The sequence below is a fragment of the Phodopus roborovskii genome, unplaced genomic scaffold (assembly GCF_943737965.1).
Source record: "Phodopus roborovskii unplaced genomic scaffold, PHOROB, whole genome shotgun sequence".
Classification (NCBI taxonomy): Eukaryota; Metazoa; Chordata; class Mammalia; order Rodentia; family Cricetidae; genus Phodopus; species Phodopus roborovskii.
The window spans coordinates 6,316,108-6,330,334 of record NW_026125397.1 but is presented as its reverse complement, the minus strand read 5'-3'; the positions used below and the strand labels follow the sequence as shown (position 1 = coordinate 6,330,334).

General features: G+C 40.3%; 1 protein-coding gene across 1 annotated transcript in view; it reads right to left on the bottom strand.

Moving 5' to 3' along the window:
- Positions 1-2,872: 2,872 nt before the first annotated feature.
- Moxd1 (monooxygenase DBH like 1) overlaps positions 2,873-14,227 on the bottom strand; it is a 73,695-nt gene continuing 62,340 nt past the window's right edge. Inside the window, exons 10-12 of the mRNA XM_051175407.1 lie at positions 13,967-14,109; positions 3,992-4,160; positions 2,873-3,103 (exon numbers count right to left, since the gene is read on the bottom strand). Coding sequence (XP_051031364.1) covers positions 2,939-3,103; positions 3,992-4,160; positions 13,967-14,109 — 477 coding nt within the window. The 3' untranslated portion in view covers positions 2,873-2,938. The remainder of the gene's footprint in view (positions 3,104-3,991; positions 4,161-13,966; positions 14,110-14,227) is intronic.

The following is a 14,227-nucleotide window of genomic DNA, read 5'->3' as shown; positions in this document are numbered from 1 at the left end:
GGGCCAAGGAGAGCCCACAGAGGGTCGTCCAGATGATGCCAGCACCTACACCAGCTCTTGAAACTTCACCATTGCAACCTGCCATCTCTCCCTCCTCAATGAAGCAGCTACCTTCACTCACACCATCTGCTGATCCTGAGCACACCAGCTCCTGACTCTCCCCCTCCCCCACAGCAGGAAGAAACCAGACATGAACCAGCATCTGTATACCCAAAGAGACTGAGATGTAATGGTGGAAGCTTCACCCCAGCCCCTGGCATCCATATACCCAAAGAGTCTGGAAGGTTATGGTGGAAGTTCCACCTAAACCCTTCTGCATCTCAGAAATCTTGCCAAATAATGACCCCTCTCCCAGAGGTACTCAAGACTACTCCCACAGGGTATTTAAACTGCCTCCCAGAAAAATAGACATTTGGTTTTCCCATCTTTCTTTTCCTCTCTGGGGAGGCTGGAAGGCCATCTGGGAGTGTTGTATCCATTAAATGTGGGCTGTTTCTAATTCAGTTTGATTTGGTCTGATTTCGATTGATGTATCCTTGGAGAGGCTTATCTATGAGGGTGTAGACAATTTCAGCCTTTGTGACCAGTTATGAATCTGATTAAGCAAACTGTACAATGTTCTTTTTTGCCACACCCAAATGTAGGGTTACTATCTATGGCAGAGGGCCCTCTTGACTGCATGTTCCCTCTGTCTTCTCATTCTGAAATACTTTCAAACAAAAATCATTGCAAGAATTACACAGTGAATCCCTGCACTCTTCATCCGACCCGTCCTTGTTATCCCTTCGCCATGGAAATAGAAGATAATAGGTAGATGTCAGAAAAATTTGGAGCAAAGTTAAAGGTAATCATCAATAGTCATCAGAATTCATGGAAATGGATGTGACTATTTCCCTAATTCCTCTTATACACTGAATCAGTTGTAGATAGATACTCAGAGGTGTGATAATTTTTCGTATAAGAAAGTTAATGATGCTCATCATACAGAAAACCAGAAATAGTCTTCATGCTCAGCAGTGAGTTTCATTAAAGCAAACTGCATTTCTGCTTCCAAATACCCTTTCCTTGGTCCCTGAAGCCTTTAGAACCAGGGGCAGGACAAAGCTGCTCTATATATCTGCTTCTGCTGAATGCATTTGGTCTTATCAGCGGTAGGACCCCACCTGGACCATTTCAGAAAAGTGTGACCATCCAAGGGCCCCTCAACCATGGTGAATTCTGAATTTCATTATATACATCTCCCTTACATGCCCTTCAGCTGAGGATCAAAATAGAGGCCATCTCATTTGTCTGGATTCTATCCCTCCCCAAGCATTAAGCTTCCTTGCCTGACAACCTCAGGAAGGAGCTGATATTGTGTTGACTTAGCCCAAGGCAGCATCACAAAGACCATGAGCAAGTGCTGGCTGTATATGAGATTTCTCAAAACCATATATAGTCAGGAGAAAACCCTAAAGGAACAACAATACCAGCTTTGTGGCCAGAAATGCCAATGGACTGGCTCTTAGCATCCCAGCTCCTGAAGTTGGGTGTGCTCATGTTTCTTACCATGAACAATGACAATAAATACAATACTGCTTCATTTACAGTGGAAATCATTTGGTTTTGATACCTCAGATCTAGAAAAATCTGAAGTAAAACAAGAAATTTCAAATAGAGTTTATCTGAGGTGATCATATTTCTTAATGCAAATATCCAAATGAAAAAGTAGACTCTGATATAAACTATTCACATAAATAAAAATAGGTAAAATTAACCAGAGAATATGTCAATATTTTCAAAATGAAAAAATTCTTTGAATCAAGAAGCAAACACTGTAAAACGTAATATTTATTTAAAAGATGATATATTTCATGATTGTAAGACAGAAATGGCTTAAAGTGGAGAAAATAGTTTCTCAGCTGACTTTATTGACATCAGTACACAATCACTTGATTCTCTCAAGGACAACATAAGATACTATACAAAAACTCTGATTCCATTAAGTTTATTAATATGATCCAAACATGGGCCATAAGGATAAAGATAGAACAGAAAACAAGATTTAACTAGCTAATACAGAGAACCAAAAGAATGATAAGATCTTCAGTTGGTGGAAATTTTATATTTGAAGCCAGTTTATTAACTAATATAAAAATAAATCTATCGTAGGAAATATGATTCAGATTGAGCCAGTGTGAAATACCCAGTGGTGAGGGACATTGCAGAACCCACGACTTCCTGCTTGCTCACAATGTCTGCTCTACTTTGGAATTTTATCTCCTCTAGGAGTCTTCACAGCAAGGGGTTTGCAACCATCTGCATTTTTTTCCTTAGCCTACAATCAGCCACCACCATGTCTACAATTATCAAAATCTCTTTCTTTTAAGAGAGTTATAGAGCTTAAGAAAAAAAAATTCAGCTGGATGGTACTGCAGAGACAGGAAAATACTTTGATGTGGGTTGGGCTATCAACAGACTCAGATAAGCATGGAAACAATAGAGGTACCACCAAAAAGCACTGAGCTCAGAGGTCCTAGAAAACACAGGAACTGGGCAATGTCAGAAGGTAGGGCTGTGCTCACACTTGCAGGTTACACCTAGGAAGGAAGATGGCATGGAGAGTAATTCCTTTGACATTGTTTGTGAAAAAGAAGGATAGTTGTCAAGTTGAACAATGTGTATTGAAACAACACATAATGTAGGGGGGGAAATTAAAGATTCTTTTCATTCCATGTGACTTGTCAAACTTTGGAAACAGTTTTTATAAGGAAACTCTCCTTATAAACCCCAGTGGCATCGCTCGGGTACTCTGGGAAGGACAATGGAGGGAGTGTGTGAAATGAAGATCTCTATGCTCTCCACACACATCTCTTCTTGCCCAACATGAACATCATCTTTAATCTGACTTTGAAGGACAGTCTCAGATTCCAGACTCTAGTGTCACCGAGTACAGCAGTCACAAGCCCTGGGTGCTCAGTGTGCTCCCAAGAAGCACAGAGCACATCAGCAACCTAAGAGAGAAAGCATCATGCAGAGTAGCGGAGGCTGATACCCCACACACCAGAGGTTCTGCTTTGTAAGGCCTTTGGACATCAGGAGGTAACGCTGTCATCCCTTGAATCTGAAAAAGACAAAGGCAGTTCCTGTGAGCAACTGGGTGAGAGCAGGGCTGTGGCCCAGCTTGATTCAGTGGCTTGAATGGGAATGACCCATATATTTGAACACTTGGTCCCCAGCTGATAGAACTGCTTGGGGAGGATTAGGTGTGGTTTTGTTAGAGTATGTGTATCAGTGAGAGTAGGCTTCAAGGTTTCAAAAGCCCAAGCTACTCCCAATTAGTGCTCTCATTCTCTCTCTCTCTCTCTCTCTCTCTCTCTCTCTCTCTCTCTCTCTCTCTCACACACACACACACACACACACACACACACACGAATAAGAATCTAAGCTCTAGCATCATTCCTGCCTGATGCCATGTTTCCCACCATGATGGCCATTGGCTAACCCTCTGAAGCTGTAAGTCCCCAATAAACTCTTTCTTCTATAGGTTGCTATAGCAGTGGTGTCTTATCACAGCAATAAAAAAAAGTAACTAAGGCACTTGCTTGTTCACCTCTGCTTCTGGTGGAGATTGGGGGATAGAGTGTACTTGCTGAAGAAACCAAGTGTCAGAGGAGGAAGAAACATTAGCCCTGGAAAGAGGGGAGGGGTAAGGGCTAGGCACTGCTTGGGAAGAACTACCAGCCAGTCCCCTGGGGTTCTAAGCTGTCACATCTATTCCACTTTATCACAACTACAGTGTCAGAAGAAATTTCTCTCTTCAAATGGATTTCTCAGGAATCAGAGGTTGTCAATCATCTCAAATGGTCATTAAGCAAATTACATGACCAAACATGAAAGGGTACCCAGATCACTGATTTATGGATGACTACATGAAGCTTAGATTTTTCTTCTTTGGGATTCAGGCCAACTGTGACAACAAGCATCCCAGAGGATGAAAAGCAGGGCTTACCGACCACTCCGCATTGTCTGTCTTGGAACATCTCACATTTACAGGCAGGCTAAGGACAAGCTTATTGAAGGATAGCCCTTCCTTTTTAGTCCATTTAAACTTGTTCATTGCATCCATGAAAGAAAGGTTTCTATATTGCTTAGGGCTTTTGATAATGAAAGGCCATGTCCTGAAATTAGATAATCACAATTAAATTTGGTATATCACATTGCAGTATGGTATTGTATTTGTATTTCCTATCATTTTAAACATTCTAACATAGACTTCATACATGCCCATTTTTTAAATACAAAAATAATTTCATATAGCATTTATGAACTCATTAGTTGTCGCAGGAATCTACTCCAAATAAGGATTTTGTTTCTTTTTATGTTTACTTATTTTATATGCATGAGCGTTTTGGCTACCTATATGTATGTATACCACGTGCATGCCTAGTGCCAAGGGAGGCCAGATGAAGGGTTCAAATTCCCTGAAGTCCGAGAGTTATGGCCTGTAGTGAACTGCTTTGCGTGTGCTGAAACAAAGCTGGGGCTCTCTACAAGGACAAGTGCTCTTAACTGCTGAACGATATCTCCAGCTAACCAGGGAGGCTCTTAAAAGAATGATTCACCTTGTTTAGATGCAACTGGTTACTTTATTTTTATTATTAGTTAAAATCATAGGCAATCTTCATTTATATTTTTCAGTTCCACACACTGACTGAATTTTGTTGCTAGGTGGTTTGTTATGTTTTCAGAGAGATTCTTTTTGTTCAAATTCCCTTTATTACTGAGGATATACACATCTACAACAAAATTTGATCCTATACATATATGATCACCTCCATATTTCCAACACACCCCCTCCCAGTTTCATATCTTTTCCTTTTCTTTTAGAAGAAAAAGAGATAACAAGAAAGCATCTTAGCCAGCTTGAAGGTTATCAAGAGATAGCTTCTGCACGGATTCAGGCATTTTGCTGGCCTGCCCCTGTCAACTGACAGAATGCACTCAGGCAGTAGGCTGGTCAGCTCAAGGTCCCATGACTCTGTAGTCTGCACTCAGGTGCAAAGGACCCCTTTAAAAAAAAAAAAAAAAAAAGACCCTGCCCACCTGTGCTCTCTTTCCCTCTGGTCCCCTGGGACAGACAGGACTTTTCCTGTCTCCCTCTTCACTTCGGTCTGCGCTGTGTCTGGCTACCTCTTTTCTTGCCCCCCCCCATCCCCTTTATAATCAAATTTCTCACTTAAGCTCTGTCTGCCTGTCATGTTCCCCGCCCCCCGCCTTAGTCACCCTGGCTTGCCATGGAATCCTCCAAGGCTCACCACGTGTTTTATTCCTAACAGCTTCCCTTCAATGCTGCATATTACAGATTTCTAGACAAAGAAACAAGTTTGAACTATTTATACATCCAAGACTTTGTATTAACTAATTCATAGTTGTTACACGGGATCATCATGAGTGACCCGTAAGTGTCAGACCCCGTGACAGCCAGGAATGATGACTGCCAGTCGTCACCGATAACCATGCCCAGCTGCGGAATCCACAGTTGAACTGCCGGGCCCACACTCTGTTCACTGGCTTGTTACCGCCTCCATCCAGCCTGTGCAGCACCCTGGATGTTATCTTTTGAAACGGGATACACAAACTCCATGGCTTTGAGGGGCAGGAGGTTATGAAAGTAATATTTTTGTGACAAAATTGAAAATTATTTTTTGTCTGTCCTAAGAAGTGAGGAAATAAGAAAGGTGGGTACTGTTTTAGTAGGCTTCTGTCCTTCAGCACCCCCCCCAATTAAAGTCAATATAACTTTGTGGAGTCTTAAATACATTATTTCGCACAATCTTTAAAGTTGAGTACTGTAGTAAGAGCAATCGGCATCACATGGATTAAATAAATCGTGCAGTTTTCTAAAATCTATGGCATTTTCTAACCGAATTGTGGTGATTTATAGATGCAACCCAGAATTGCCATAGCACAAACCTTGAGTAGAAAGTAGCCTAGTAAATTTGCATATTCTGCCATTTAAAATTTGCTGCTAGGTTTTATTTACATGTTAGAGAGTTTTATATTCAATATTGAATAACATTTCCTTTGAAGAGACAAGGTATCTAAGCTGAGGGGAAAAAAAACCCCTTTGTAAATGGAAAAATGAAGGCAATGCAGGGGTGGATGAGAAGTATTGGCCTGCAATCCTCGGAAATACCAGCAGGGGACGCCTGAACTTTCACTAAGGGTTTTTGTGTGATGAAAGGGTGGTTAAATGTGACCTTCCTAGGCTTTGAGGGCCAAAGTGAACACTGTGAGCATTCTGTAGGGCTGACTCTAAAAGCTTTGATTCTATAATAAGCCAGTAAGTTAATATTTATGGAGATTTTTCTTCCAGAGAGTGGAAGCTGTAACTATGGGTGTTGGTGGGACGGCCAGGGAGATGAGAGCAAAGCGAAAAGCCCCTTTAGGAGACAGTGCCGGAGGACCGAGAACCTCAAAAGCCAGTACCAGCCTTTCTGAGCTTCTGTGACTCACACTTTGTCTCTTTGACTCTTCATAACAAATGTCCTTTCCGTCACCTCTAACCAAAAACCTTCCAAGTTTTCTAACAGCTCAGATTACTCCCTGGAGAACTGAGAAAGGAGGAGAGGAGAAACATTGCAAAAGCAAATAAGCTTAATATTTGTTTGAAAAGGACTAAGCTTTTCACCAGAAATAGTGGTGGGATTAAATAAATAAGTTCAATTAACACAAATAAATTAATTAAATTACTAAATACCCCACTATTACTGGGACTAGGGTTCATTTGGAAGAATCGCGAATGTTGAAGAAACTAAGTGATATATTTCGGATGTGTCTACCCAGACACAACATAAAAATAAAATGATATTATAAGTAATCATAGTAGTTTATTTGAACAAATTGTGTTAATTTTATACTTTAATACTGATGGATAATTTTCCTTTGTAAATTGAATTTAAACTCCAAAATATATTTTTCTTGTAACACAGCAAAATTCACTACTACCCATGGTAGTACAGTGTGTATTTTAGTTTCCTTTGCAAAAAGTAAGCAATATTATTTGTAAATTCAGTTCATTTAATGACTCATTTAAAAATGTAATGACTTTAGGCATGGCTCTCCTGCTCTGTATAACAAAACACCGGATGGAAGAAAACAACTTGTAGTTGTTAGACTTTGCATCTGCCTGTAACCCCATGGCTGCTGCAAAGGTCTTAGTTCTAGAGTCCTCCTTGGGAACAGGAAGAGGTGTGAAGAGGAGAAAAGAAAGTGGGCAGCTTCAGCCAAGAAGCAGGGCAAGGTCCATACAGCTGCATGAATAGCCTCCATCACACAAATAAACACATGGTCAAAAATTAGTAAAACAAACGAAGTGCTCGTTAATGGACTTTCACTCCTGACCATGTGCAGTAACAGACACCAGCTTCCTGTGAAACATGCCAACACTCATTAACAAAGCTGTACAGAGTGTCTAGACTCGGAGACTGGAAAACAGTAGAAATCTGTGACCCTGAAGGAAATGAACACATGTCATATGCGAACACTGTGTTCACCCCAGGGTTCTGCCTGTGCTCAGCAAAGGAGAATTTCTGACCAATAAACCGACATCCTCAAGGAATTAAAGAGACAAAGTCAGAATGAGGGAGCCTGGAAGCATTGCAAGCCTCAAAGCAGAGTCCTTCAGGGGAAGCTATCACACACACACACACACACACACACACACACACACACACACACACACACACACACACACACACACACACACACACACAGAGAGAGAGAGAGAGAGAGAGAGAGAGAGAGAGAGAGAGAGAGAGAGAGAGAGAATCCTTTAAGTCTGCAGCAGGGGTAACTAAATACGTGCTTGAGTAATGAGACATGAAATTGCATAAGGATTGGCAAAAAGTAACTGAGGAACTGTTTTAAAAAACAAAAACAAAACAATGATTCTGAGAGCTCCCAGAGCTGGTACACATTCCAGTTCCAACTAGCCAGAGCAGAGAATCTTCGCTGATGACACAGGCAGTCGGTCACATCCAAGGTCCATCTGAGGGACATGAGAGTGAATCAGGCCTTAGTGATAAAGATAAGTGGTCCTGAACATCTACTCCAGCCAGAGTCACACTGACAAGGATATTAAAGAATTAGAGATAGGACAGTGCTAATCATCCCAAAAAATATACATATAGTCATAACTGAATCTACAGACATACTGGATAAACACCAAGATTTGGAAATTAGAGAGGCGAATTACAAAATTAGCACACAGAGGTGCTAAGATATAAAATATAAATATTACTACCAAAGGTGAAAACCACCAACTACACTAAAAACTACAGAGAAAAATGGCAAAATACTTCATTAAGTGAAGTACTATGTTCATGGAATAGATTTCCCACGGCTAATACATCAGTTTTTTCGAGTTGACACAGGGACACCATACCATCCACATAAATCTCTTTTGGTCGTGAGTGTTTTGTTTTTAAACTTCTTGTCTAGAGATGGAAACAGGGGCTGTTATATTGCTAATTGAGGATGTCTGGTTTTTATTTGGTGGCTAATGGGTTCCTTCTGCATGCCCTGAGCTTTTGGTAGTGTTTCCAATCAGATTTTCTTTCTTTTTTTTTTTTCTTTTAGGTTTCTGTTTGGATATTTGTTGTAAGAAACTGACAAATTGTGTTAATCTTATATATGAAAATATAATGAGCCTAGACTATCAGATTAATTTGGGAAATGGTAACAGCGAGTGGCAGTCTACAGACTATATTCTGTTTTAAAGTCTTCCTCTAGGACTGTAAAAGTCAAGTGTGTATTAAAGTAAACCTAGGGTACACAGCCATGAACAGACTCCAGGCCAGAATAAGCATATAGTCAAATGAGTCTTGACAAAAATTCCAAATTTCATAGTAAAAAGGCAGCTTGCAGGCCTGCAAGATGACTCAGCAGGTAAATATCACCAAGCCTGACAACCTGAATTCTATCCCTGAGGATCACATGGTGGAAAGGACTAACTGATTCCTATAAATTGTTCTACACACACACACACACACACACACACACACACACACACACACACACACTTTTAAATAAATAAAAAATCCATTTCAAACAAATCATCAGTCTAAATGTAAAAGTTAAAGTCCCAGAGGGGAAAACATTCACAATGTACACTTCAAACAAGACACAAATGACAGCAAACAGTTAAAATAGAGCTAGAGATGGAGAGGAATTATCCACGGCTCCACATCTAACAAGAAGATCCACACTATAAAGAGCTCCTACAGTTCCGTGAGCTAACAAGTGATTCGGTTTAACAACATATGCAACGTGTTTAAAAGTAAAAAAGAACCACACAGAAACACTCAGAAATGACTTAAGGGAACTTTCTGTCTTGTTGTAATTCTGAAGATTTACCATAGAGGGCTCTAGGAATGCACATACAAATCAATGGAGGGACTGACTGGAAGAGAGCAGGCTTGATCCTAATACCCCTTGCTGTGGTCTGAAACTGTGATGGGCCTATTAAGAAGGAGATCCACCCAGAGGAATGTTACTCAGCAAGAAAATTGTATTGGGTGAAACAGCCACAAATGTGAATGAATCTCAGAATCATTGTTAATAAAGGAGCCAGACACAGCTGTAGCTGCACTTATATAAAATGCAGAAAAGAAAAAAAAAATAACATATAGTACACACACACACACACACACACACACACACACACACACACACACACACAGAGCAGATTCTCATCTTCCCAGAACTTTATGAAGAAGGTGGGATTGCTATCCCTCTTTATGTTATGATTGGGTAGGATAGGTATGACATTGATGGACTTTTTCTAAGATCACAATTTAATTTTAAATTGGGCCCCAAGCAAATGACGCAATTGATCATCAAGAAGAAAACAAAAAGAAGATATAACTTGATGTCATAACCTTCTGATTATTAATGAAGGACGATGGACAGTCTTTCTCAGTAATGCCCACTCTGGTGAATGACTGGAAGGAACACAGCCAGATGAAGTCTCCTAGGCAGAAGGCAAGTCTCCAGGGTGGCAAGAGACTGGACATCCCTGCTCAAAGCTGACAGGTTCCTCCATGAAAGTGATTCAGCCCACCAGAAAGAAGGTGGCTTCCAACAGTAGTAATAAACCCAAGGCAGAGACAATGCAAGAATTCAACCAAGGAGTATCCAGTCCCACCCCACAACACTTTCCTCTCAAAATATGTGTGCAGGAAAATGATTCATCTAATCCTCCAGCTGTGGTGTGGCAAGAAGAAAGCCTAGGTTCAAATATGTTTGATGAGGTTTTGGACAGACGCCCTCAGAATAAGCAAGAAATGAGATGGGAACCAAGAAACCACAAGGCTAAAGAAAATCACATGGTACAACTTATAAAATACTTATAAAATATAAAAGAAGGTTATAGAGATTGCTCAATGGTTAAGAATATGTATTGATCTTCAAGAGGACACAAGTTCAATTCCCAGCGCCCACGCCTGGCAGCTCACCACTCCCTTTTGTACCAGCTCCAGGGGTTCTGACCCAGGGGCCTCTGTGATCACCCACACTCAAGGGCACACACACTCCTGTGATCACCCACACTCAAGGGCACACACACTCCTGCATGCACATCACTAAACACAATAAAAGCACATCTTTAGAAAAACAGGAAAACTGAGCTTAGAAGAAAGTAGTGAGAAGAAAGAGTGAGGCAGCAGGGTTGTCATGGGTTTGAGGCCAGTCTGGACCACAGAAAAGCACTGTATCTCAGCCACTGCCTTCTAAAAAGAAAACATTTTCTCAACAAAGAAGAAAACATCTGAGGGAAATACTAAATAGATTAGAATAGATATAATACAATATAATAGATTTTACACACACACACACACACACACATATATATATATAATACAATATAATAGAATACATATATATATATATATATATATATATATATATTAGATTAGAATAGGTATAATACAAGAAAATGAAATACTATTTTTTTCCTGGGTAATGAAAGCCCACAGCTAACTTTGCTTTGGAAAGTAATTCTTCCTGACATTCTAAGGGGAAAAATGCAAATGTAGCATTCCCAGGGAAGATAGAAATTAGGGATGCTGGCAAAGCCCATTAGGCACTGAGAGGAATATGTGGAGACACTCTGAACAAGGTGAGCATAAAGGATGGAACAAGGTGATGTGGGATGTCTTTCTGTACGCTGTGAATATGTGTTGCTCTTATTGGTTGAGAAATAAAGCTGCTTTGGCCTGTGACAAGACAGGATAGAACCAGGCAGGAAATGCCAGCAGAGATTCAGGAGAAGAAAGGCAGAGTCTGTGGGATGCCAGCTAGCCGCTGAAGAAGCAAGACATGTAAAAACTAAAATAATAAGCTATGAATCATGTGACAAGACATAGATTTATTTTAAAATGGGTTAATTTAAATGTAAGAGCTGGCTAATAATAAGCCTGAGCCATTGGCCAAGCATTGTCAAGTAATATTAAGCCTCTGAGTGATTATTTGGAAGTGATTGCAGGAATATGCAAGACAGAGAAAATCCTACATTTTCAGCAAGGAGCGTCCATTCATTTGTAAACATACAGCCATTTGTTTTATACATTTTTGTTAATAAACACACAGTTAGGAAACTTCTGTTTGTGATGTAAAATATATTCTAAAGGAAAAATCTACTTGAAGTAAGGAGCAGTTGTGACTATTTGGGAAACTAGAGGTATAAGTCAATTGTTCATCACTTGCTTACCATGTGCCAGGCTCTGAGTTTGATCTCCAGCATTGCCATACATCAATGTGCATGCACAAACACATACAAGCACACACATATATGTGCCAAAATCCAACCACCCAAATATTTAAACAAATCCTACCTGATGTTTCAATGGGCTTGAACTTAGGTTCTCATGCCTGGTAGCAAGTACCTTCTCCCAGTGAGCATCCTCACTGTCCCCTGTCCTAGTGGTTTTTTTATTTTTTTTAAATCACATTTCATGTATTGTTTTGATCTCTATCAGTAGCTTGATCATCCTATGTACTTCTGTCTAATTACATCATACTTTCATTTTGAGAAGTTTGAACATTGAGAAAGTTCTTCCATGAACAGATTGTGAGGAGGATATTGGATTGAGAAGTCCAACTTTCCGATTTATAATATACTATGCAGTGTGGATCCGTTTCCTAATCTTGGCTTCTGTTTTGTCCTCTATAGCATGGACGTTCCATGTCCTGCTCTAGCAACGGGGATTATGGACAACTTAGTTAAACTAGATCATGCATGTGAACGTACTTAGTAACTGCTGCTCAGTTCACACAGGTGTTTGTGATTGATATCTAGTGACGATAACTAGACTATGCCTTCTGCTTTTACAGCCACAGCATGGCTTGGAAAGGGCCAGAGAAAAGCATATACACGCACCTTGTTTAATATTTCTAACTCTTATGTTACTTGGAACATATATTATGTCATATATTTTCTTTGACTATCTACATTTCATCATGTCTTCATTGAGTGTGTTTTATCCTGTTCTTAAAAACACTCTAAAAAAAATCTGTGCTGATTCTTGTTCGATTGCATCAGTCTTTTTCATTTTGAAATGTCTTAATTATCAGAAAGATCTTTCTGTTAAGACAAATTACATCCTCTATAAAGTTCCACCGACCATCCTTATTCTTTGTGCCAATGTTCCTGAGAACAAGTACTCTTTTTTTAGCATCTGCTGTAACACATCCTTAGCATGATGTCATTCCTGGGTCCAAGATGCCCTTGGCTTTCAGTGTACAGTCACAGTAATTTCCTGATTGGTACTCTTACCCCATCTTACCCTCCTGTGGGCATTTCTTTTCACTCTAACCAAATGGACTTTGCTTCTATCCCATAGTGACTTCTTTTTGTGCTACTCATAATGGCCTCTGTGGTCCAGCCTATTTCTGACACTACATCCTCATACAGTCTCTGGCATACTTCACTCTGCTCTACCCAATGGCATCCTCTTGCTCATTCTCAAACTGAGCAGAATCATGACATACACACACATTATTCTCTTTTGTCTGTGTATAAAACTTCACCATGGAGGTCCATGCTCAGATGTCACCTTCCCAGAGAAGTTTTGACTCTTCTGCTGGTAATAATAGCTCACTTCATTATTTTCACTGTTTTATAACAACCACTACTGTTTAAAATTTAATATCCATCTGTCTGTCAATTATATCCCTGTAAGCTCTAGAATATAACTTTAAGAAGAGAAGAAAAATCTTTTTATTTAATTATACTAGTTGCTATAATATTCAGTCATACTGTATTTGCAGAGCAGACCTGAAACTGTTGTTTATAACACTGTGTCTTGCCTGTACAAGGAGGCACACAACCAGAGTCCTAGCACCTGGGAGGCAGAGGCAGGAGGATCACAAATTTGAAGCCAACACAAGACATTGCAAAAAGGCCCTATCTAAAGTCTGATCACAAGGTTCACTTTTGGCTATGGGCAAACAATTGAGACTGCCATTAAACTTCCTCTAAATGATCAGAAGGCTCTGCACTATAGTCAATGTTCATTTTCTGTCAATCAGTCTGCAAATTGTGCATGCATGAGGCATCCCTAATAAGAAGCCCAGGAAGCTGCTCTATGGAGCTTTTCTAGGAGACCTCCCTTCAAGGACATTATTGCAAATGGAGGTGTATTCTGGGAGAGGCTTCTGGGAGCTTGGGTGCTTTCTGACTTTGCCTTTTCCTTGGATCATTTCTCTTTGTATCCTTTCCATGTAATAACTTTGGCCAAGAGTACGGCTGGATCCCTTAGGTCTTCCTAGTCATCAGTGATCCCAAGGGTGTTGTGGAGGAACTTGGACATCACAACCAAAATGCTTACTCGGTCCCCTGAGTCCCAAGCACATAAAATAGCCCATAATGTCTCAGTATAGAGATGAGACCTGCCCTTGGAAGCCTATGGTCCATGACACTCACGTGACGGGTCTGTAGATCTCCTTCACACCAATGAACTGCAGCTGTTCCATGATGTCTGGGATGCTGGCACACCGGGTCAGGTTAATTCTTGGATAATAAAGAAGGTATGAGAGACACATCTCGTTCCTGGTGCTTAATCCTCCCTAAAAATGGAGATGTTTTACTTTGCAAAGTTTCCCCCAGCTCTCACATGCAGAACACAAAGCCAACAGTGTCATACAGATCCTCAGTTCTGATATATATTTGGTTTTTATCAATTGC